This window comes from Panicum virgatum, chromosome 7N (genome assembly GCF_016808335.1).
Source record: "Panicum virgatum strain AP13 chromosome 7N, P.virgatum_v5, whole genome shotgun sequence".
NCBI lineage: Eukaryota > Viridiplantae > Streptophyta > Magnoliopsida > Poales > Poaceae > Panicum > Panicum virgatum.
The window spans coordinates 18051869-18073007 of NC_053151.1; the positions used below are offsets into that span (position 1 = coordinate 18051869).

Consider the following 21139-nt stretch of genomic DNA (forward strand, 5'->3'; position numbering starts at 1 on the left):
TGTTTGATTGTCCAAAGAGTCAATTTGCATGTGAATAACAAGTTCCTAAAGTTTTTCGTTTTGATTTAGGTTTTTGCATGGTAAATTGGGGAAGGATATAGAAAAATTAAATTTTACTTTTTTCTAGCTATATACTCCCTCTGTTTCACCTTATAATCCATTTGACTTTTCTAATCTCAATTTTAGCCACTCATCTTATTACAAAATTTATGCCAAAATAGTTTAATTTAAGTCAATTTTGAAGAACCTGTATTGATAAAACAAGCCATAAATAAAAAGTGATATTTTGTACAAATTTTTGAATAAGACGAATGGTCAAACTCAGGGTCAAAAAAGTCAAACAAACTATAATTTGAAACAGAGGGAGTAATATTTTAGATGGATATCAATACATGGGTACTATGGGGACACATCTTACTACTTGTGAGGTAAAGTCGCAAACTTCTACTACATTTTTAGAAAATTTAATGTTGCTGAATTTAGAATTTTTTTTTCTAATTCTATATTTCTAATTCTATATACACATTTAAGATACATCAAGGGAGAATGGATTCGTGGATTCTAAAGATCAACTGGTTTTTGTTAAAAGTTTTTTTAAATGAAAAGTAATTAACTCAAATGAAGTTTAGGTCAAAATATGGGATCGGAACAATGCTGTATGCTGTTATAGACTCATACTTCTATAGAAATATAGTTTTGAGTAAGGTCTCATTTTGTTTTTTAAGTAGCAGTAATATCGGATGTTTGGATGTCAATTTGAATGTTTGGATACTAATTTAATATAAAACTAATTGCATAAGTTGCAATTAGAGCTCTAAATGAATCTATTAAATATAATTAATGTACGATTAGCGAATGATTACTGTAGTAATTATTTGTCAAATTATGAACTAATTAGGCTTAATAATTCGTCCTGCGATTAAGTCACGAGTTATGAAATTAATTTTGTGACAAATCTATGTTTAGTACTTCTAATTGGTGTTTAAACATACGATGTGATAGAACTTATGACTTAAACTGAAAAAATCAAACCAGACCTAATATTACTAACTTCAAACTGAGATGATTTCTCGTTTCTAACTGAAAATGAATGGAACATATTGCTAATTTGTGTCAAAATATAAGGAAGAGCGAAGAACAAACCGGGATAGAAAGAAAACCCGGGAGACTTGCTGGTTCCCTCTCTTCTCCCCTTGGTCGAGGCACCAGATCTGACATCCCACCCGAGCTCGCCTTCGCTGCCGCGCCTCCCAGATCCCGATCTCCCCATGCCTCCTCCCATCCGCTGACTCCGCCGCCGCCGCCGCGGCGATGGCGTCGCGCCCGCCCCTCCGCACCACCTCCGTCGCCTCCGTCTCCTCCTCCACCGACTCCCCCACCTCCGCCGGGCCTCCCGGCGGCGTCCCGCAGTCCATCACCGCGCTCCTCAACAACCCGCTCCCCTCCGCCGCCGCCTCCTCCTACTCCTGGCTGCCCTGGCCGCCCCCCACCATCCCTCTCCCCGACGCTGCTGCCACGCCGCCGTCGCACCCCTGCGAGGTCACCCGCGCCGACTTCGCGCCCTACCTTGCCGCCGTCTCCGACCCATACGCTCGCTTCGCCGACATCCGCCTCCACGCCACCGCCGAGCTCGCCGCCTCCTCGGACGCCGAGGGCGCCCCGGCTGCCTCCTCCGGCCTCGCCGCCTGCCTCCGCGAGGTGCCCGCGCTCTTCTTCAAGGAGGACTTCGCGCTCGAGGACGGGCCCACCTTCCAGGCCGCCTGCCCGCTTGGCGACGACGGGCTACAGGAGCGCCTTGGCCACCACCTCGATGTCGTGGAGGCGCACCTCGTGCGGGAGATCGCGCTCCGGTCCGAGTCCTTCTACGAGGCGCAGGGCCGGCTCCGTGGGCTCGATGGAGAGATTGTTACGGCAGTAGGGAGGATCCGCGAGCTCAGGGAGGTGGTCCGAGTGCTCACGGGGGACCTTGTCGGGTCAGCAAGGCAGGTGCAGGAGCTCAATGCCACGCGGGGTAACCTTGTGGCACTGCAGCAGAAGCTTACTGTCATCCTCTACGTCAGCCAGGCCCTTGCCGCACTCAAGTTGGTGAGTGCATTTGCCAGAATGTTTTTTTTTTTGCCTTGCATCTCGCTCGTTGATCAGTAATGTAGCTGTCTGAAATGGTAGCGATCATCTTATATTTCTGTGTCGATTAAAAATGTGAAACGACAAATGTAGCTTGCCATGGAAATACAATATTGTAGCCCGTTGCTGTTTGAGTGTTATAGTGAGAAAAATGCGGAGATGAAACATGAACTGTTATTGATGGAAATGGACCATTATGACACCTCCTAACTGACAAATAAATGGAAAGAACAATTCCATTCCATCAGTTGTTGCTTATTGAAAAGTTATGATGGTTCTGTTTGTCGGAGCTGATCTTGTGAGTGGCACTATCTCTTGCTAGTGAACTGAACATCACCATTTTCATCCATGCCAGCTAGAACACCTGTATTTTAATGCTGTATTGGTAAGTCCCAGCATACCTGGCCAGTGGCCATAATTGTTTAGATTTGGGGTGACAGCAAGGAAAGTTGTACACTTGTACTAAATCTTGCAACTACGGCTACAACCCTATTCCAAATTTTTCATTTTGGTAGTGCCTTTTGCTCTGCATTCATTCATTCATTCATTCATTCATTCATTCATCTTGTTGCACATTTGCAGCTTGTTGCAGCAGCAGATTGTGCTGGTGCCCTTGATGTCATCGATGACTTGCAAAATTTACTAGTAAGTTACGGAACTTGTTTAGCTTGATGCCTTGATCTCATACAATGCACTGGTGATACATCATATGGATTTTCAATTATACAATGACCATATGCATACAAATAATCATTTTATTTTTTTACTTAGCTATCATAGAAATATGCTGCATAAATCGCTTATGATATGACAATCCATAAACATTTTGTCTTGTCAATCAGGATACTGATGAACTTGCTGGGCTTTATTGCTTTCGCCATATTCGAGATCAGCTGGGGACATCATTAGATTCAGTGAACAGGTATGTTGTGATGAAGTATCATATATTCAGATACTCAGCAGGATGCACATGTTTACCATAGAGAGACCTTTAGATTGCATGAATATTTGCAGGCTACTGCTGACATGCAAACATATGTGTTTGTGTGCTTTGAGCCTTTAACATACATTGTGAACTCTGACTTGGAAGTTAAGAATAGCTATGTAGATAAACTGACTTGTTTTAGAAATAGCCAAGAGGTGTATTTTATTCACATTTTATTTATTCCAATGCATGGTTTCTAAGTAGTCGTCTAGGTGGAAAAAAAAATATCGCGGCGTCCAGGGTGCCAGGAACCCTGTGCGTATGGCATCCAAAGTCGTTGCCTAGGCGGACTTGGCATCGATTTTCAGCAAGTCGGGTGCCGTGCGGCAATTTGATAGGGGGGAGGGGGGGGGGTGGGAAAGGTGTGCGCGCGCAGGGGGAATCCGCGCACCTAACTTCCCGCCGCGACATATCTGGTCAAGGGCGCGGATTCAGAACACTGAGGGAAAGAGAGAGGGCGCCGGCCGCCGGCACCTAGAACAGAGAGGAGGGTAGATTCAGAGAGAGTGAAGGAGAAGAGGGCGGTGGCACTTGGAATCCTCACCGGTGGCGGGGGGCCTCAGCCCCGGTGTGCCCGCACCTTGGTCCAGCGGCTCTGATCCCTTCTGCCGCAGCCAATCCAGTCCACCCACATCTACATCCAGGTGCTCATCGGCTCGTGCCCCTTCTGCTCCGTCCTCCACTCTGCCTCGTCCTCTCGGTCTGCTTGCAGTGCATGTACCTCTTCCTCTCCCTTCCTCTGCTCTATTGCTTATGCTTGGTTAGCTTGGACATGGATATACTCTGCTCTGCTGTGCTTCCTGCGGTATGAGGCACACAGCATTGGCTGCTCAGCTCCACTGCACGTATTATATAACAAGGTAGCTTTGTGTGAATGTGTTCCTGACGACTGATTCATGTGATTGCACCTTACTGCATTTTGCTTAGTTTTGCTACTTGCCACTCTCGGCTTCAGAATTGACAGCAACAAGGTATGTTTATGCTTCTTCATCCTGGATTAGGATATGAGTATGGCGTCGCCTCATCGCGCGCCTTACTTGCCTAGGTGTCCGAAAGGGGGTGGGTTGCCACGCCTCGCCTTACCGCCTTGAAAACCATGTTCCAATGTGAAAAAATGGATTCCATCCTTTTCTACTGTTGTGATTCTTTTGAGTGAACTGTTATATGTTGAACCATTAAATAGACTTAGCATTGTTAATAGTATCAGTTCACTGCTGTTTAACTTGGTAATATTCATCCTTGTAGCATTCTTTCAGCAGAGTTTGTGCACGCTGCTGTTCCTGATGGAAAAGCTGTAGATGCTATGATTTCATCAAATGTGAAAAGAAAAGCTTCCAGCCCATTGAATGGGACAGAATATGAGGTGTGTGCATTTTGAATCTTGCAGTTGTATGTAGCTCTAAATTGGCCTATAGCTCAGATGTACTGATATCTTGTATTTGGCACAATCGTTTGTCCGACATCTATTCTGTACATAGCCTGTTTGATACTTCTTTTCAAAACAAAGGATTCATGTTCTGGCATGTTTTGACTGTCTGTGACATTTTGTAAAAAAGGAAACTGGATTATCAATGACAAGGGAACAACAATGTTGACAAATTAGAAACTGGGCTAATAAAAAATTCTTTCATTCTTGCAAGTACTTTTGATGAATAATGTTTTTTTATTAAACATAACATTATGGATTGTTTCATCACTTGACTTGACTATTATATGCAAAATTATTACTTCGTGTTTAAGGGTTCTACCCTTTTCTCGCGTTTAAGGGGTGTGTGTGTGTGTTTTGTACTTCACGTTTTTTAAGAGAAAAAATATTTACTTCACGTTTAATCTACCGCACTATTTAAGTGACAGATTTTCAGCACCTTTCTTTCAATATTCACCATCTTACTGCAGGGTAACATACATGAGGAGGAAAGCATTATTCTCAGAGATCGACTCCTCCCTCTTATTATTTGCCTGCTGAGAACGGTTAGTTCCGTCTATCTCTTAAATTAATTAAGCGTCTGTTATCAGCTGGGTTTGGTTGCACTTGCAGATGAATTTCTGTCTAATATTTTACACAACTTCAATGTTCCTTTCCTCTGTATGGCATATTGCTACTTCTTATCAGTTTACTCCGGTTTACATAATTTCTTTTCCTTGTTACATGGCAAACTTATCTTTTTCCTAGAGCTAACAACATATTGTTTGACAAAAGAATAGCTTTCCTATGATTAAGAAAGTTATGTCAACACCATGGTTTTTAAGGCGGTAGGGCGAGGCATGGCGACCCACCCCCTTCCGGACGCCTAGGCGAGTAAGGTGCGCGGCGAGGCGACGCCATACTCATCTCCTAATCTAGGATGAACTAGCATAAACATACCTTCTTGCTGTCAATTCTGAAGCCGAGAGTAGCAAGTAGCAAAACTAAGCAAAATGCAGTAAGGTGCAATCACATGAATCAGTCATCAGGCACACATTCACACAAAGCTACCTTGTTATATAATACGTGCAGTGGAGCAGAGCAGCCAATTCTGTTTGCCTCCTACCGCAGGAACCATAGCAGAGCAGAGTATATCCATGTCCAAGCTAACCAAACATAAGCAATAGAGCAGAGGAAGGGAGAGGAAGAGGTACGTGCACTGCGAGCAGGCCGGGAGGACGAGGAGGCGGAGCAGAGGGCAGAGAAGAAGGGGCACGAGCTGACGAGCACCTGGATGCAGCTGTGGGCGGACTGGATTGGTTGCAGTAGACGGGATGGGAGCTGCTGGACAAGGTGCAGGCAGACCTAGGCCGAGGCCCCGCGCTGCCGATGAGGATTCAAGGTGTCGCCGCCCTCTTCTCCTTCCGTTTCTCCTTCCCTCTCTAAATCCGCCCTCCTCCCTTCTAGTTCTAGGCGCCGGCGGCCTGCGCCCTCTCTCTTCCCCTCTGTTTCCTTCTCTCGTTCTGGATCCGCGCCATCCCTCTCTTTCCCTCTGCCGAATCCAGCGCACACGCGTCTCTCCTGCGCGGCCCCCTTCTTTTCACCCGTGCGCGCCTCTCCCCCGCCGCCCCCTCGTTTTCACCCCGCGCGCGCGCCGCGCGGCGCCCGACTTGCTGAAAATTGACGCCATGCCCGCCTAGGCGACGACTCCAGACGCCATACGCACACGATTCGTGGCGCCCTGGACGCCGCAATTTTTTTTCCGCCTGGACGCCTAGGCGACGACTAGGCGACGCCTTAAAAACCATGGTCAACACTTTTGTAAGTTACATTATAAAAGCAGCCTGCTCATTCCAGTAAAAAATAAAGCTGCAGTTTGAGCAAAAAGTATGAATCTTATGGAAAATATTCAGGAAGTAAATTATTCAAATATAACGAATGACAAATGATAATACTCGCGTTTCATTACATGCTTTTGTATTGACTAGCATAGAGCCGTGCGTTGCAACAGGTAATATAATAGACCTACGTAATACCATCAACTTTGTGTTCGTTCACTTCATGTACAGGCCGTGCCGTGATTGTGCGAGATATTGATTGTCTGTGTTCCAATTGGGATTTCAATTGATTTGTCCGGGTTCTGATTAGAATTCAGATTGATTTGTCTGGACTCCGATTAAGATTCCGATTGATGGACCAAGGAAACATTGCTTGCTTTAGAAATAGTAGAGATAGAGATAGAGATAGAGATAGCGATAGAGATAGAGATAGAGATAGAGATTTAGATGGAGAGTTGGTGTGCACAATTTGGGTGTTGATACACCTCCATTTGATTCAATACTTCAAAACCTAACAAGGTGGGTTGTAGGGTCACATCAGAATATACAAATTATACACTTTGCCAATCAGCGTTTCGACCTGTTTGGATTACTATCATAATTTGCCACAATGTTTTCTGGTTGTGGGAAGCACAATTTTTGTGGTCGACAAAACACCTTCAACAACTGTAGCAAAGTTTTGCATGAACATGATTCAATGATAGCTAGGCCCAGTGAAGAAGACATTTAGCACACCAGAAGTGCGGCGGTGAATCAAACACTTTCAACAACTGTTGAGACTTTCATACCTAAAGTTTGCCAAACTGCGGTGACAAATGAAACATGCCTGATTTTATTATTTGTAACTTGTGATAGACTAAAATCCTACCATGTAAATAGGAGTTGTCCCAATATTTCACTCTCGCAAAAGAATTATTTGGATAGAAAGTGAAGCTCGCTCTCTTCGAAAGTTTATGTTTACATTGTGTCAATATTGTAATTAAAGAAAGGAAGGACTCTAGATGGAAGTCACATGAAAGAAGATTTTTTTTTGTTTGGCTATATAGGACTTGAGAGGTGTGCTAATTGCTAAATTGGCTTGCTAAACCTTGAATCTAACTGCTGTGAGTGTATCTCAAAGTGGACCTACACCTATTGCTAGTTGCTACATCTGTAACAACCGTTTATCAAGGCCATTAAGACTGCTATAGTTTGTTCCCAATAAAGTGCTATAGTCAATGTTTATGTGGAAACGAAAATGATATGTTGTTTTTAGTATTTTCAGGACAAACTTCCTGCAGTTCTCAGAATCTACCGGGATACACTTATTACTGTTATGAAAGCTTCAATCAAAGCCACAGTCGCAGAGTTGCTTCCAGTTTTAACTGCCAGACCAATAGATTCTGATTCAGTAACTGGAGACAGGGCCGCTGATGCTGACGGTAGTATTTCCACCCATTCAGGATCTCTTTTCAGAGTTTTCTATTTCTTACTTCAACTTTCCCATGTCCTTTTGACATTAACATTTAACTGCAGCTGGAGGCCAGTCCTTAGCAAATAAATTGCGAAGTTTGTCATCTGAAGGGTTTGTTCAACTTTTATCTGCTATTTTCAGGATAGTACAGGTAAAACAATCCTTACATAAGAATTCCATTTTCCTATTCTCGGGATGAAGATCCTGTGTAAATTTAGTTTTAATGACTTTACCCACTTCTTGTGGTCAGTGGTAGTCTACTTGTAGCCATACGTTTTAGCATTTAATTTGCTTCTATGGCGTGAGCAGATATACTTATGTTAAAGGAGGGGCATATCTGACGCAAACTCCCTGCTAGATATTATCATATGTTTGTAAAAAGAAAACAAAAAAAAAATCATGGGATCAACATCTTTATAATTTCAGGTACATTTACAGCAAGCAGCCGAAGTGAAAAGAATAGTTGAGTGGATCATGGGAAACCTTGCTGGAACCTTAAGTATTGATGCCAGCAATCCTACAGTACAACATGGTGGTTCAGTTTCTGATGTTTCCCAAGAGAATGACTACAGTGTTTCTGCACGGGTATCTAATACTCTTACGCGGAGTAATTCCAAAATCCCCTTTGTCCAGGGAAAAGCAAATGATTTGTCCATTATAAATTCAATAAAGAATGTCCGGTAAGTTTTGTTTTAGTTGCAATGTGCCCTCTATTTTGTCTATTCCATACAGACATGGAAACTAAGTTTATTTCTGGTGTCACGGTACGTCTGTGGTCAGTTCTCATAACATAATAGCACATAATGTGACTCTGAGGCATTTTTTCATTGCATATGTGAACTATTTATATTTTACCATACAAAATAAAGGCGCATGACCATTTACGTTGACACAGGGCTGATGTATTGAGAGAAAACACTGAAGCAGTTTTCGCTGCATGTGATGCTGCTCATGGGCGATGGGCTAAACTCCTAGGTGTCCGTGCTGCTCTACATCCCAGGTTAAGGCTTCAGGAATTCTTGATCATCTACAATATAACAGAAGAATTTATAGCTGCTACTGAAAAGGTTATTTCTTTTCCTGTTTGAAATACACACACAAAACTGTTCGTGTTGAATGCATAGAAGCTAGTGTTGACGTTATCTTAGCCTCTTATTCTTGTAGGTTGGAGGCAGGTTGGGTTACAACATTCGTGGAATTCTACAGCAACAGTCGAAGCAGTTTGTTGATTATCAGCATAGCGTTCGGGTCAGTATTACAACGTACTTGATCATTGAAGTCTAAACCCTATTCTTCAAATTTCATCTATTTTTTAGAAACTTATTAAATAATTATCAACGATCATTAGGTCTGAAACTTGAATCAATACTATTGGAAGGAACATAAACACTCAGCTTTCTCCCTCAGTTATGGCTGATTGGTTGTCCATCAAATTACATCATATACACTTAATTTGCTATAATGCTTGTTTGTAAGGGAGAGTTGATTTTTCTGTCAAATACTTTTGAGGCTTAATGAAGTTCATTATCTCGAGCCATTCAAATAATGTAGATTTTGAATTGTATAAAAGTCTGATGGTTAATGCTAGCAGAACTAAATTGTCTTTCATCTGCTTTTGCAAACTGAATACTAACATTGTTCTTTTTAAAGATGACAAAAATCAAGGCTGTTCTTGACCAAGAGACATGGGTTGCTGTTGATGTTCCTGAAGAGTTCCAAGCAATTGTTCTATCGCTTTCATCCACGTATTCTTCTGTTAATGGCATGGATATGCCTAGCGCAGATGACAACTCAAAGTTCACTGATCCAACAAGTCAAGAAACGACATATTCAGCTGAAAATAATACTGATAATGGCAAGTTAACATCTGCGGCAGGTGAAAGCAAGATTGAGTCCACTTCTCAGACTGAAAATAATGTCACTGGGAATCAGAGGTCAACCTTGCAAACTATTGTACATGGAGGTGTTGGCTATCATATGGTAAACTGGTTAGTCATCTGTATTCTCCTTTTAATTGTTCAATTCCATATTCTATCTCTACTTATGAACTTCGGACTGCTGAAATGAAACAAGAGCCATATTTAAATTTCTCGTTTTGCTGTTCAAAAAAATATATATAACGAATGCAATGGGTAGTATGTCATACAGTTCCCCATCTTGTATTTACTTGTTATTTTCATTCTTGTGAGATATATCTTTGATGTAAAGCATATTTTCTCTTTTCTAAACCTTGCCTCTCGATAACAATACTCTATTGTCTGTGCAGTGGTTTGATATTGTTGAAGATGTTATCAGAATATGTTGACATCAGTAAATGTTTGCCATCGTTATCTTTTGAGGTGGTCCAACGTGTTGTGGAAATATTAAAGCTTTTCAACACAAGGACTTGCCAACTTGTTCTCGGTGCAGGTGCCATGCAGGTACTGTAGTACAGACATTCCAGTTATTAACAATGGCTCTCTGTTTCATTGACAATAGTATGCCAATATGTACAGAGATTTTCACTTGGTAGCAATGTGTGTCTACATTTTCTAATAATATGTGGTGTTGTATAATGAACCACATGCTTCCCTGCACAGGGAAAAACCATTTGCAAAAAGAGAATTCCCGATTCCCAGTTCGTGTGCCTACACATGCGTGGCCGCGGCCCCGTGCGTGCCCGCGTTGCTGTGCGTGGCCGGAGCCTCCACGTCGCCTTGCACGGCCACTGCCCCGCTACACGTGGCTGCGAGTGAGCCGTGCACCCCCTCGTGGCCGCGTCGCCTTGCATGGCTGCTGTCTGGAGCCGCCGCCGCACCTGATCTAGGGTTTGCAATGGGATAAGAATGGTGGTGAGGGGGGGTAACGATAACGATAAGACTGAGGAGAGAGCACGGGACTCCTTTTCCTCTTTCATAACTGGGGCCAATTTAGTCCATTCACATAAAATCTGACATGGTTCACTCACGGGTTAACGGAATATACTAACAGAGTAGATGGTAGTGTCAATTTAGGAATGAACCTTTGAACTAGTGTCAAATAAGGAATTTTAAACTTTTGAGGGCCAAGGAAGAAATTAGTAACTTTCGCAATGTCAAATAGGAAATTTTCTTTGCAAAATACGCACACCAGTCACAAATAAATGACCATTTTGCTGTTGTCTTAGGTCAATAATTTCAAACTTTGTTTGCAAATGACTTTTTATGTGTTGAGTTTGGATATCTGAAAATGATATGGTTGATTTCTCTTGAAAATAGTTTCATAAAAGTACACTTTCACCATATTTTATGAATATTCTGTAGCAAAAAGTACTAGTCAAACTTGTGTTTTGGAGGCTGTGCACAAATCCGAAATGTCACTTATGTGTTGGAGTAGGTAGTTCCTATATGGACACTACTTTAACCAATTTTCTTTAATTTGTTTTTGTTGGTGTATATGTGAGCCCATGTATAGAGGCCCATCTAGAGGCCCATGTATAGGATTTATATATCCCACCCTTCTAGGGTTTGGAGGAATACAAGCCATTATTCTCTCCTACATGTTATCAGCTAGCTCTTCCTTTAGCCGCTGCCGCCGCCGCCGCCGCCATGGCTGGCTGGCCACCGGCGCCCCCTTCCCTGCTCCCCTTTCCTCCCCTTCCCTCCTTTGCTCCTGCGCCGTGCGCGTGGAGCCACCCTGCAGCCGCCTTTGCCGCTGCTGCGGGCGGCCCCCATGGTGCCCCTGCCGCCGCCAACTCCCTGGTTGGCCGGTAGCCAGCGCAGCCAGCGCCGCCGGCCTTTGCTGCTGCTGCGGGCGGCCTCCATGGCGCCCCTGCCGCCGCCACCTCCCTGGCTGGTCGGCAGCCAGCGCCGCCAGCGTGGATCTCCTCTGCTTCGGGGCCGCTTGGATCCGCCGCGTGGGGCCCCAGAGCCGCCGCCGCCGCCGCCCACGCAGCGGGCGCAGCTGGTGCGGCCACGACCGCCGCCCCTGCAGCCCCCGCGGCCGCGGCCGGCACGGGCTCCTCTGCTCCGCGCGCTGCTGGTCCTCCTGCCCCTGACGCTGGCCTGGTCGCCCCCTTGCAGAGCCGCACGGCGTCCTGCACTGCGTGCCTCTGCTCCTGGCGTAGGCCGGCTGCACAGGGCGTGGAGCCAACGGCCGCGGGCCCCTGCTGCTCGCCGGATGCAGCCGCCGCTGCGACGCAGCGAGCACGCCCTGAGCCGCCACCGCGCGACGCCGCGGCTGCTGCCTCCGGCAGCGCGAGCCTGCGCCTGCTCACCCAGGCCTCCTGCGCGGGCCCTGCTGCTGCGCCCGTCGCCCCTGGTCGTGCGGCACTCGCCTTCGCCGGGGCCGTGCAGCCTGCGCCTGCCGCCGCCCTGGCCGTGGGCACGCCCAGAGCCGCCGCCGTCTACGGCCGCGGACCCCGCAGCCCTCGCTACGGCCTGCCCTGCTGCCCCCGCGGCCCCTGCAGCTGTGGCAGCAGCTGCTGCTACCCCCGCGGACGCACCGTTCACCGCCGCCGCCTTCCGCAAGCAGCAGGCCGCCTCCGACGCTGCTACGGCCGGCGCTCTCGCTCGTCGGGTCGCCGCGGAGCCGCACCACTTGTCCCGCCCGTCGTCCCCTTCACCGCGCACGACGCTTCGTCCTCCCACCAGGCTCTGCCCTCTGGTGCTCCTCTCACCGGCCCGACCGGGGGTGGCGGACGACGCCGACGTCGTCGGCGGGGCGGACATGGTGGTGGTGGTGCTGGGCGTGCTGGAGGCTGTCGGGACACTCCTGCTCCTGGCCCTGGAGGTACGCCCTGGCCATCCTTCAGCACCCCGTGGCCAGGGCACCTCCCGATGTGGCCGGTTTAGGGTCGGGGGCCGTGGGGGGGGGGCTTGTCCTCTGTTCGCGCCGTTCTGGACCCCGCCCGCTCCACCCAGCCAGCAGCCGACCTGGCCTGGGGGGTGGGACCAGGCCGCACTGGCGCAGTCCTTCAGCGCCATGGGGCGGACGCCGCCAATCAGCACCGAGTGGATCGCCGACTCGGGTGCCTCCTTTCACACCACCCCAGATGCCGGTATCTTTTCTTCTGTCCGACCCCCACACCCCTCTTGTCCTTCCATCATGGTTGGTGATGGGTCTTGCCTTCCTGTCACCGCCGTGGGTTCTGCTCTTGGCTCTTTTCGTCTTCCCAATGTCCTTGTTTCTCCTCAGATGGTTCATAACCTTCTTTCTATTCGTCAGTTTATAGCTGACAATTCTTGTTCCATCGAGTTTGATTCTTCTGGCCTCACTGTAAAGGATTCGGCCTCCCGGCGTCTGCTACTCCGGTGTGACAGCATGGGGCCCCTTTACACCCTTCGCCTTTCTTCTTCCGCTGCACCACTCTCGCCTTCTTTTTCGCCCTGGCCGTCTTGGTCTGTCGCTTTTGCTGCGACGCTGTCTTCCACCACCTGGCATCGCCGTCTTGGTCACCCAGGCCGCGACGTTCTGGCTCAGCTCAGTCGTAGTACCGATGTTCCTGGTACTAGGGCTCCTGCTGAGACCCTCTGCCATGCGTGCCAGCTCGGTCGTCATGTTCGGCTCTTTTTTTCTTCTTCGCATGCGATGCATGCATTTGATCTTGTTCACTGTGACCTGTGGACATCTCTTGTTCTTAGCCTTTCTGGCTATAAGTACTATCTGGTGGTGGTCCATGATTTCTCGCACTACTCTTGGATGTTTCCTTTGCGCGCCAAGTCTGAGACCTTCCCCACCCTCCACTTCTCTGCCTGGGTGTCCACTCAGTTCGGCCTCACCGTTAAGGCCGTCCAGTGTGACAACGGGCGGGAGTTCGACAACTCCACCTCCCGTTCTCTCTTCCTCTCTCGGGGTGTTCAGCTGCGTATGTCTTGTCCGTATACCTCTCCTCAGAACGGAAAGGCTGAGCGGATGATTCGCACAACGAACGACGTTGTGCGCACCCTTCTGATCCAGGCCTCTCTGCCCCCGCGCTTCTGGGCTGAGAGCCTCCACACTGCCACCTACTTGCTCAATCGTCTTCCGTTTACTGCTTCTCCTGCTCCCACTCCACACCATGCTCTTTTCGGTACCCCTCCTCGCTACGACCACCTTCGGGTCTTCGGGTGTGCGTGTTACCCTAACACCTCTGCCACTGCTCCTCACAAGCTGGCGCACCGCTCGACTCTGGCTGTGTTTCTTGGTTACTCCCTTGACCACAAGGGATACCGATGCTTCATTGTGTGATGAATGCCTTTCTTCACGGCACTCTGTCAGAGACAGTGTACTGCTCTCAGCCAGCAGGATTTGTGGACTCGAGTCGTCCGGATATGGTCTGCCGGCTCAACAAGTCCCTCTATGGTCTGAAGCAGGCTCCTCGGGCTTGGTACTCTCGGTTCGCCACGTTTTTGCTGACTTTGGGATTCACCGAGGCCAAGACTGACACTTCTCTGTTCATCTACCGTCGTGGAGATGAGACTGCCTACCTACTGCTCTATGTTGATGATATTGTGCTCACAGCCTCCAGTCAGCAGTTGCTTGAGCGCGTCATCTCCTATCTGCAGCAAGAGTTTGCTATGAAGGATCTTGGTCAGCTCCACCACTTCTTGGGCGTTACTGTTGAGACTCGCCCATCTGGACTGTTCCTTCATCAGCGGCAGTATGCACTCGACATTCTGGAGCGGGCTGGGATGACTGATTGCAAGCCATGCTCCACTCCTGTCGATACTCAGGCGAAGCTGTCTGCTGATCTGGGTGATCCCGTGGCTGATCCTACTGCCTACCGGAGCCTTGCCGGTGTCTTGCAGTATCTGACTTTCATCCGGCCGGATCTCACCTATGCCGTTCAGCAGGTCTGTCTTCACATGCATGATCCCCGGGAGTCTCACCTAGCTGCACTGAAGCTTCTCCTCCGCTACGTCCGTGGCACTGTTGGCTTCGGCTTGGTTCTTCACCGCTCTCCCACCTCTGAGCTGGTGGTCTACACCGACGCAGACTGGGCAGGCTGCCCGGACACTCGCCGCTCCACTTCCGGCTACGCCGTCTTCCTGGGCGGCAACCTTGTTTCCTGGTCGTCCAAGCGGCAGCCGGTTGTCTCCCACTCCAGTGCTGAGGCGGAATACCGGGCTGTCGCTAACGGCGTGGCGGAGCTGTCTTGGCTCCGACAGCTCTTGGCGGAGCTCCACAGCCCGCTCGCCAAGAGCACGCTCGTCTACTGCGACAACGTCAGCGCCGTGTACCTTTCCACCAACCCCGTCCAACATCAGCGGACGAAGCATGTGGAGATCGACCTACACTTCGTGCGCGACAGAGTCGCCATCGGCGATGTTCGGGTACTCCATGTCTCGACTACCTCACAGTTTGCTGACATCGGACTGCCCTCCTCGACCTTCTCGGAGTTTCGCTCCAGCCTCAACGTAGCCGGTGGCTAGTTGTGGCTGCGGGGGGTATTTGCCATTTGTACTCTCTCTGTACTCTCTTCTTGTCCAGTTTTGAACACCGCTGCGCCGGTAGTTCAGACTGCGGGGGGTGTTGGCTTTCTTGTTGTCCAGTTTTGAACACCGCTGTGCTGGTAGTTCAGACTGTCGGGGGGGTGTGTTGGTGTATATGTGAGCCCATGTATAGAGGCCCATCTAGAGGCCCATGTATAGGATCTATATATCCCACCCTTCTAGGGTTTGGAGGAATACAAGCCATTATTCTCTCCTACAGTTTTGTTATATCTGTCAGTATCAGTATTTGAGTACATGATTTACTGTCATGAATCTCAGGAACTAATTTGATGCGCAGCTCAACTTTCTTCAGTTGCAATAATTCTAATGCGTTGTCTTGCTTTGTCTATTTGCTTCTCAGGTGTCTGGTCTTAAATCAATTACGTCTAAGCATTTAGCTTTGGCGAGTCAAATAATCACTTTTATACATTCCTTAATTCCAGGTAAACATTATTCTAAATCTTCTAACAGATTTTTGTTTCTAATATCTTTAAGTGCTCAAGATGTTTAGTTACTGGACTTCTGAAGACTAAAAATATTTTCGTAGAAGTCTTTATCACAGCATGTCTAAGTTGATACCATAAATGTTGGATACGACAAAAATATAAATTACTACATGATCATGTCATGGTTTTGCTCCACCCAAATGGTCATGCTGGCTTGCTGGGAACACAATGTGCACGATATTGGCATGCTCTTCTAGAATCGCCGTTTTATAAAATCATAAAATTTTGAAATACTGCTTCTGTTTCACAATTTGCATCGTTGGCCATACACAGACCATGAAATAACTTAGTCTGCCAAAATAGTTAATGAAAAATGGCAGCGCATACCATACCATATTAAATCACACGATACAATTGCTTAACCTAGTGGAAACATGGTAATAACTAACAACTATAATCTTAATTCTGTAATGCTGGCACACTGACTCTTCAGTGATGGGATATACATCGTAAAACATAGTGAGCATGTGGTATTCTGGCTTTCCAATGTTTATATTTGTTACTTGAAACTGCAGATATCCGGCGCGTACTTTTCCTGAAAATACCTGAAGCACGCAAACATCTTTTGATGTCTGAATTGGATAGAGTCACTCAGGTGCGATTCTAATTTGTATATTTGTGTTTCATGTGTTAAGGTGACTCATGTATCCTGAGTACAATTATCCTTTATTTGTCCTATTATGAATCCCTTTCTTACAAGTGCATAAAAAATGGCAGGACTACAAGGTTCATCGAGATGAAATTCACAGCAAGCTAGTCCAGATAATGAGAGAGAGATTGCTTGCAAATCTTAGAAAATTACCCCAAATTGTTGAAGGCTGGAATGGCCCAGAGGATAATGATTTGCAGCCTAGTCAATTTGCAAAAGCTGTTACAAAGGTATTGCATTCTAGCTGATTATCATTGGAAATTTCTGTTGTTATAATTTAGTTGCAAGTTTCTATCTACATCTATATGAAGTTATGAAAAGTGGTCTTTGTTGTTTTAAGATGAGTATTACTAAGTACAAAATGGCAGCAGCGATTTCTCTCAGAACTGAAGCAATGGATATGCTTTCACTGGTACAGATGTTTATCTTCTCCAGTTAATTTACCAAGATTTTTGTTTGCAAAATATTTTGCAGGAAGTAACCTATTTGCATCGTATCCTTTCTCAAACATTGCTTGAGGTCGATGTGCAAACAATATTCAGGTAAAGTTTCACTTCTTACCATTCCTTCCCATTTGTTTATCTGCTAACTTATGTGTACTGCCTCTTTATCACTTGGCTGGAAATTGTTACCCACAATATATCAGTTGGTCTGATCCTTCCTTCCCCTTTTTAGGAGATTAGCTAGTTGTTAGTACGGGGTGGGTTACAGGCCCCAAATTCTCTTACACCCCTCTTTCTTCCTTCTTAATCTATCTATCTATCTATATAACTAATCCTGGTGCATTTCCTTGCACCAGGAGGTGGCTACATCGGCAAGAATGTATGGGCCGTCGGATCGGTCGATCCAACGACCAGAAACAATTCTAGAGCATTTGACCCCATATGTGGGACCTGTGGACATGGGTCCCACATGTGGGCCCCACCGTGGGCCCCTAGGACCCGACAACGTGGGTCCCACAAGTGAGCCCCACTATGGACCCACAGGACCCACAAGTGGGTCCCACCATATGTGGGGCCCACGGAACCAATTATATGTGGGGCTTACTATAGTTTTTCAAACAAAAAAAACCTATGAACTCTAATAAAATCAACCCGCACTCTACCTACGTTGCTCCACATAAAACCCTATGAGCTTTGGTGAAATCAATTTGCACTCCACGAATAACAAATCTATAGAAAACACCCCAAGACTTCTGCAAAACCAACCCGCTTAATGTATATTGGTGACGGGTTAAATCGCCTCACACATTTACACACTGCATATACCGCAACATTGACACGTATGATGACTGCCATATACAAGCTTTCTCGCTATGGACGCATGGATGATCCGAGGACGTAAATTTGGCGAAAACCCCTTGGACCTTTGGTAAAATCAACCCGCAGTCCATGGATGGCAATTTTAGAAAAAAAGCCCCCCGGTCTTTGTGAATGTCTACAAAAGACCACCTGAACTTCAATGAAATCGACACGCACTCTATTGATGCCAACTTTTTGAAAAAACCCCCTGGTCCTTGGCGAAACCAATCTGCACTCGACGAACATCAAATTCACAGAAAACCCCCTAGAGTTTTGCGAAACCAACCTCCTTAATGTGTATCTGTGACGGGTTTAAGCGCCTCGCACATTTACACACTGCATATACCACAACATTGACACCTATAATGACTGCCACATACAAACTTTCTCGCTACGAACGCATGGACGATCCGTAGACATATTTCAACAGTCTACACCTCACACACATACATTTAACAACCCAAATCAAATTTGACCGAGCCAGCAATAAAACTTTATAACCACACATATATATATATCCGTGACGGGCCTCTCGGGGGCGCCAACGGCGCAGCATTTTTCTAGTATATTGATATGCAGATCTCCTGCGTGTTCGAGAAAAAAATGGTTTATTATTAGTTGTTTCCAGGCTGCTATTTATTTATTTATTTATTTTTTTGCAATGCAGGCAAGTTGTTCAAATTTTCCATTCACACATTACAGAAGCATTTAGAAAATTGGAAGTCAGTACTCCTCAAGCGAAGAACAGGTACACTGCTTAATCTTGTGTTATTCCTTTCTACCGAAGGGACATTCCATTTTTAGCATTTATCATTCACTACATCTCTCTCTCTAAACTATGTATTGATTATTGCAACCCAGATTATGCCGAGATGTTCAGCATATTCTTACATGTATCCGGAAGTTGCCAGCTGAGAACTTCAGTTCAGAAACCATTCCAAATTATGGTCTTCTTGATGAATTCTTGGCTGAGAACTTTGGGACAAAAGTTGGTGAGTGATTGACTGTACATTAGGAACTGACTCATGTCTGCAAATGTTCAATGGCGGAAGATATGTTAAATGGGAAGTGCTCCAAGACATTGCCATGTTTGTCATAAATTCTGTGCAGGTACTGTTTTGGCTATTCCTTCTGATTGTTTCCTTCTGCCTTAGTAGGCAATTTTAAGCATTTGCTTTTGTCACTGATGTCAATATCTGCAATTATATTGTGCTTCTGATTTTTCATAGTTGGGACTTGATAGGGTAATTTAAGAAAATTATGAATCTGGCTTGTCATCTATGTTTCGCAGCAATAGCCAACTAATCCCTAGCGCTAACTGTTTAAAACTGATGGAAGTGTGTATTCTGTTGCTATATCAAGCTGGTAGCAATGTTTTGCACCCTGCTCCATATATCAATGGGTTTGTGGAGTCAGTCCAACTGCATATGTTCAATTGAACGATGGTGTCAGCCAGTCGCGGCCCTAGTTAGGGAGCCATGGTGAATGAGGGGATTGTGCCCAATCTCAAGCCTGGGTTAGATGAGGAACTCTCCTTATAATTTCCTGCTTGCCTTCAGTTGATACATCCCCTCTCTTTATATTTAGGTTTTGCTTCCTGCAACTTTTAACTTTTTATTGGATCATTCAGACAACTAATTCGCAGTAAAAAGAATTTGAAAATGTTACTACAGTCGATGTTTCCACTAAAAGATCGACATGTTTTAGAACATCTGACTACAGGCATCTTATATGAATAGGTTGCCTACTTTTCAGAGTATCTTGGTGGCTTAGTGTCATGTGTCTCACAAAGAATTACTAATGTGCCTTGTTTTTGGGAAACATATAACTACAAATGTAGGGTAATGAGATATTGTTTATTCGGGAATTTAGAAAAATGATGCTGAAGGTGTTATTTACTTAGAAATTCTGTCATCTAGGTGTAGTAGGTATCTAACATGGAAGCATCAACCACCATGCAGGTAATGCGGTGCGGGTTAGTGAAAGAGAGCTTCCGTGATGACATAATCACTGATTTTCTAGCACTTCCCAAGATTAAAGTTTTGGCTCAATAGCTTTTCCATGTCAGGCCATATTTCTTTGTTTTTTCCAATAGTATTTTAGCTGATATCGGTTAGACGCTGGTATAGAGGAAGTCGAGAGTTTTGGCAGCACGACCTATTCTCGGCATGGTGCATCATGCTGTTAGGTCCATTGTATCGAATAGGCCGTCGAGACGGCAGCCCATGTATTTTATCCCTGTAAGGTCTGTAATTATTATTCTTGGTGCAAAATACAATTCTATATGTTAGTCCAAGCAAAGCTTCAAGCTGCAGTGCTATATACAGGAAATCTCCGGTTCATTTGTAGGCATGTCTCTTTTATTTATCTGTCTGTTTGACCAGGGAAAAATATTCAGGTCTTATTGTGTTATTAATCAGAACCTGTACTTTGTTCTGGGTGCCTATTCAACTATACAAGATACTCACGGTTTTGCATGGGCACCTAAAGACAAACGTAAATATGGAATACGGAACGTACAACTGTTTGTTGGTATAAGTGATTTGATTGTTTTAATTCGTAAGAGAGCATCCACCAAAGTGATCCGATAATTCGTTAGTATGACTCTGACGGATTATCTGCAAGGCTGCAAACCATGAATGGCGATGCCTTTGACGATGAGAGCTAGCACAGGAATACGACCGTTGCGTGCCTCTGAATTAGGGATGCAGTCCCATTTTTTTTTGGGGTCATTGGGTTGATCTAAAATTTGATAAAATGAATTAAAATGACATGCTACGTAATTAGTTTTGATGAGAAAATAAACAAAAATAAGAAATCCAAAAACACTAATGAGTACTCGTTTACATCCCTACTCTGAATAGTTACTATGGGTCGATTTTTGGGACCGGGTTGGTTCGATCTGTAGTTCAACTGCTGCTGACGTGGCATGAATCTACCTAGCTTAATATTTTTAGAAATGTAGATTTCGTCCTATAGTTAATAAAGATTGGTAGTATTAAAATTTACATTTTTTTTAGTATGCTTCAAGGATAAGGTTTAATCAAGTTATTTTTTTTACCTGCTATTGGTTTCGAAAACTTCTTCTAAGAATGACAGGCAACTCAATTAAAGTGCTTAATTGCTACAAAACATTTTATGATGTGAGTTTTTATTGTTTTAGAGAACTAAGATTTTATTTGGGCTCTAGTATGTTGAGGGTTCTATAAAAGTTGTAAATAAAATTAGTAAGTTAAAAAAATTTGAGTTCTGAAACAGTTTTTTATTGTTCTAAAATAAATTACTGAATCCAATGTTTACATACGCAAAGGACACTCATGCATATAAATTACATGCACACGTGTCTTCCGTCAATGATATGATTTAAATTATCTCTTTTGAACAAAGTTGAGGATAAATAGTTTTAATGAAATTTTAGTAAAACGTCGTTTTAAAAAAAGAAATTTTA

The 21139-nt window shown here is 45.3% G+C and overlaps 1 protein-coding gene across 2 annotated transcripts; it reads left to right on the forward strand.

Moving 5' to 3' along the window:
• Positions 1 to 1149: 1149 nt before the first annotated feature.
• On the forward strand, positions 1150 to 20127 carry LOC120682893 (vacuolar protein sorting-associated protein 54, chloroplastic-like). 2 transcript variants are annotated; one of them, XM_039964916.1, is made up of 19 exons: positions 1150 to 2085; positions 2707 to 2769; positions 2967 to 3046; positions 4355 to 4472; positions 5006 to 5080; positions 7617 to 7773; positions 7868 to 7956; positions 8232 to 8485; positions 8701 to 8872; positions 8970 to 9053; positions 9456 to 9793; positions 10072 to 10225; positions 15597 to 15678; positions 16257 to 16336; positions 16459 to 16620; positions 16865 to 16932; positions 18359 to 18439; positions 18553 to 18801; positions 19653 to 20127. In XM_039964916.1, the coding sequence occupies exons 1-18, from the start codon at positions 1312 to 1314 to the stop codon at positions 18689 to 18691; spliced, it is 2970 nt and encodes a 989-aa protein (XP_039820850.1). In that variant the 5' UTR covers positions 1150 to 1311; the 3' UTR covers positions 18692 to 18801; positions 19653 to 20127. The 2 variants fall into 2 exon arrangements, with proteins under 2 accessions (XP_039820850.1, XP_039820849.1); XM_039964915.1 differs by having other exon boundaries at positions 1156 to 2085; positions 7608 to 7773.
• Positions 20128 to 21139: the final 1012 nt, after the last annotated feature.

What these genes read in the sequence shown, in the direction of transcription:
- LOC120682893 (XM_039964915.1), top strand. Translation starts at nt 1,312, where the DNA reads ATGGCGTCGCGCCCGCCCCTCCGCACCACCTCCGTCGCCTCCGTCTCC. An exon ending in ATGACTTGCAAAATTTACTA is followed by an intron (nt 2,770 to 2,966) that starts GTAAGTTACGGA and finishes CTTGTCAATCAG; the next exon opens with GATACTGATGAACTTGCTGG. An exon ending in AATTCAATAAAGAATGTCCG is followed by an intron (nt 8,486 to 8,700) that starts GTAAGTTTTGTT and finishes ACGTTGACACAG; the next exon opens with GGCTGATGTATTGAGAGAAA.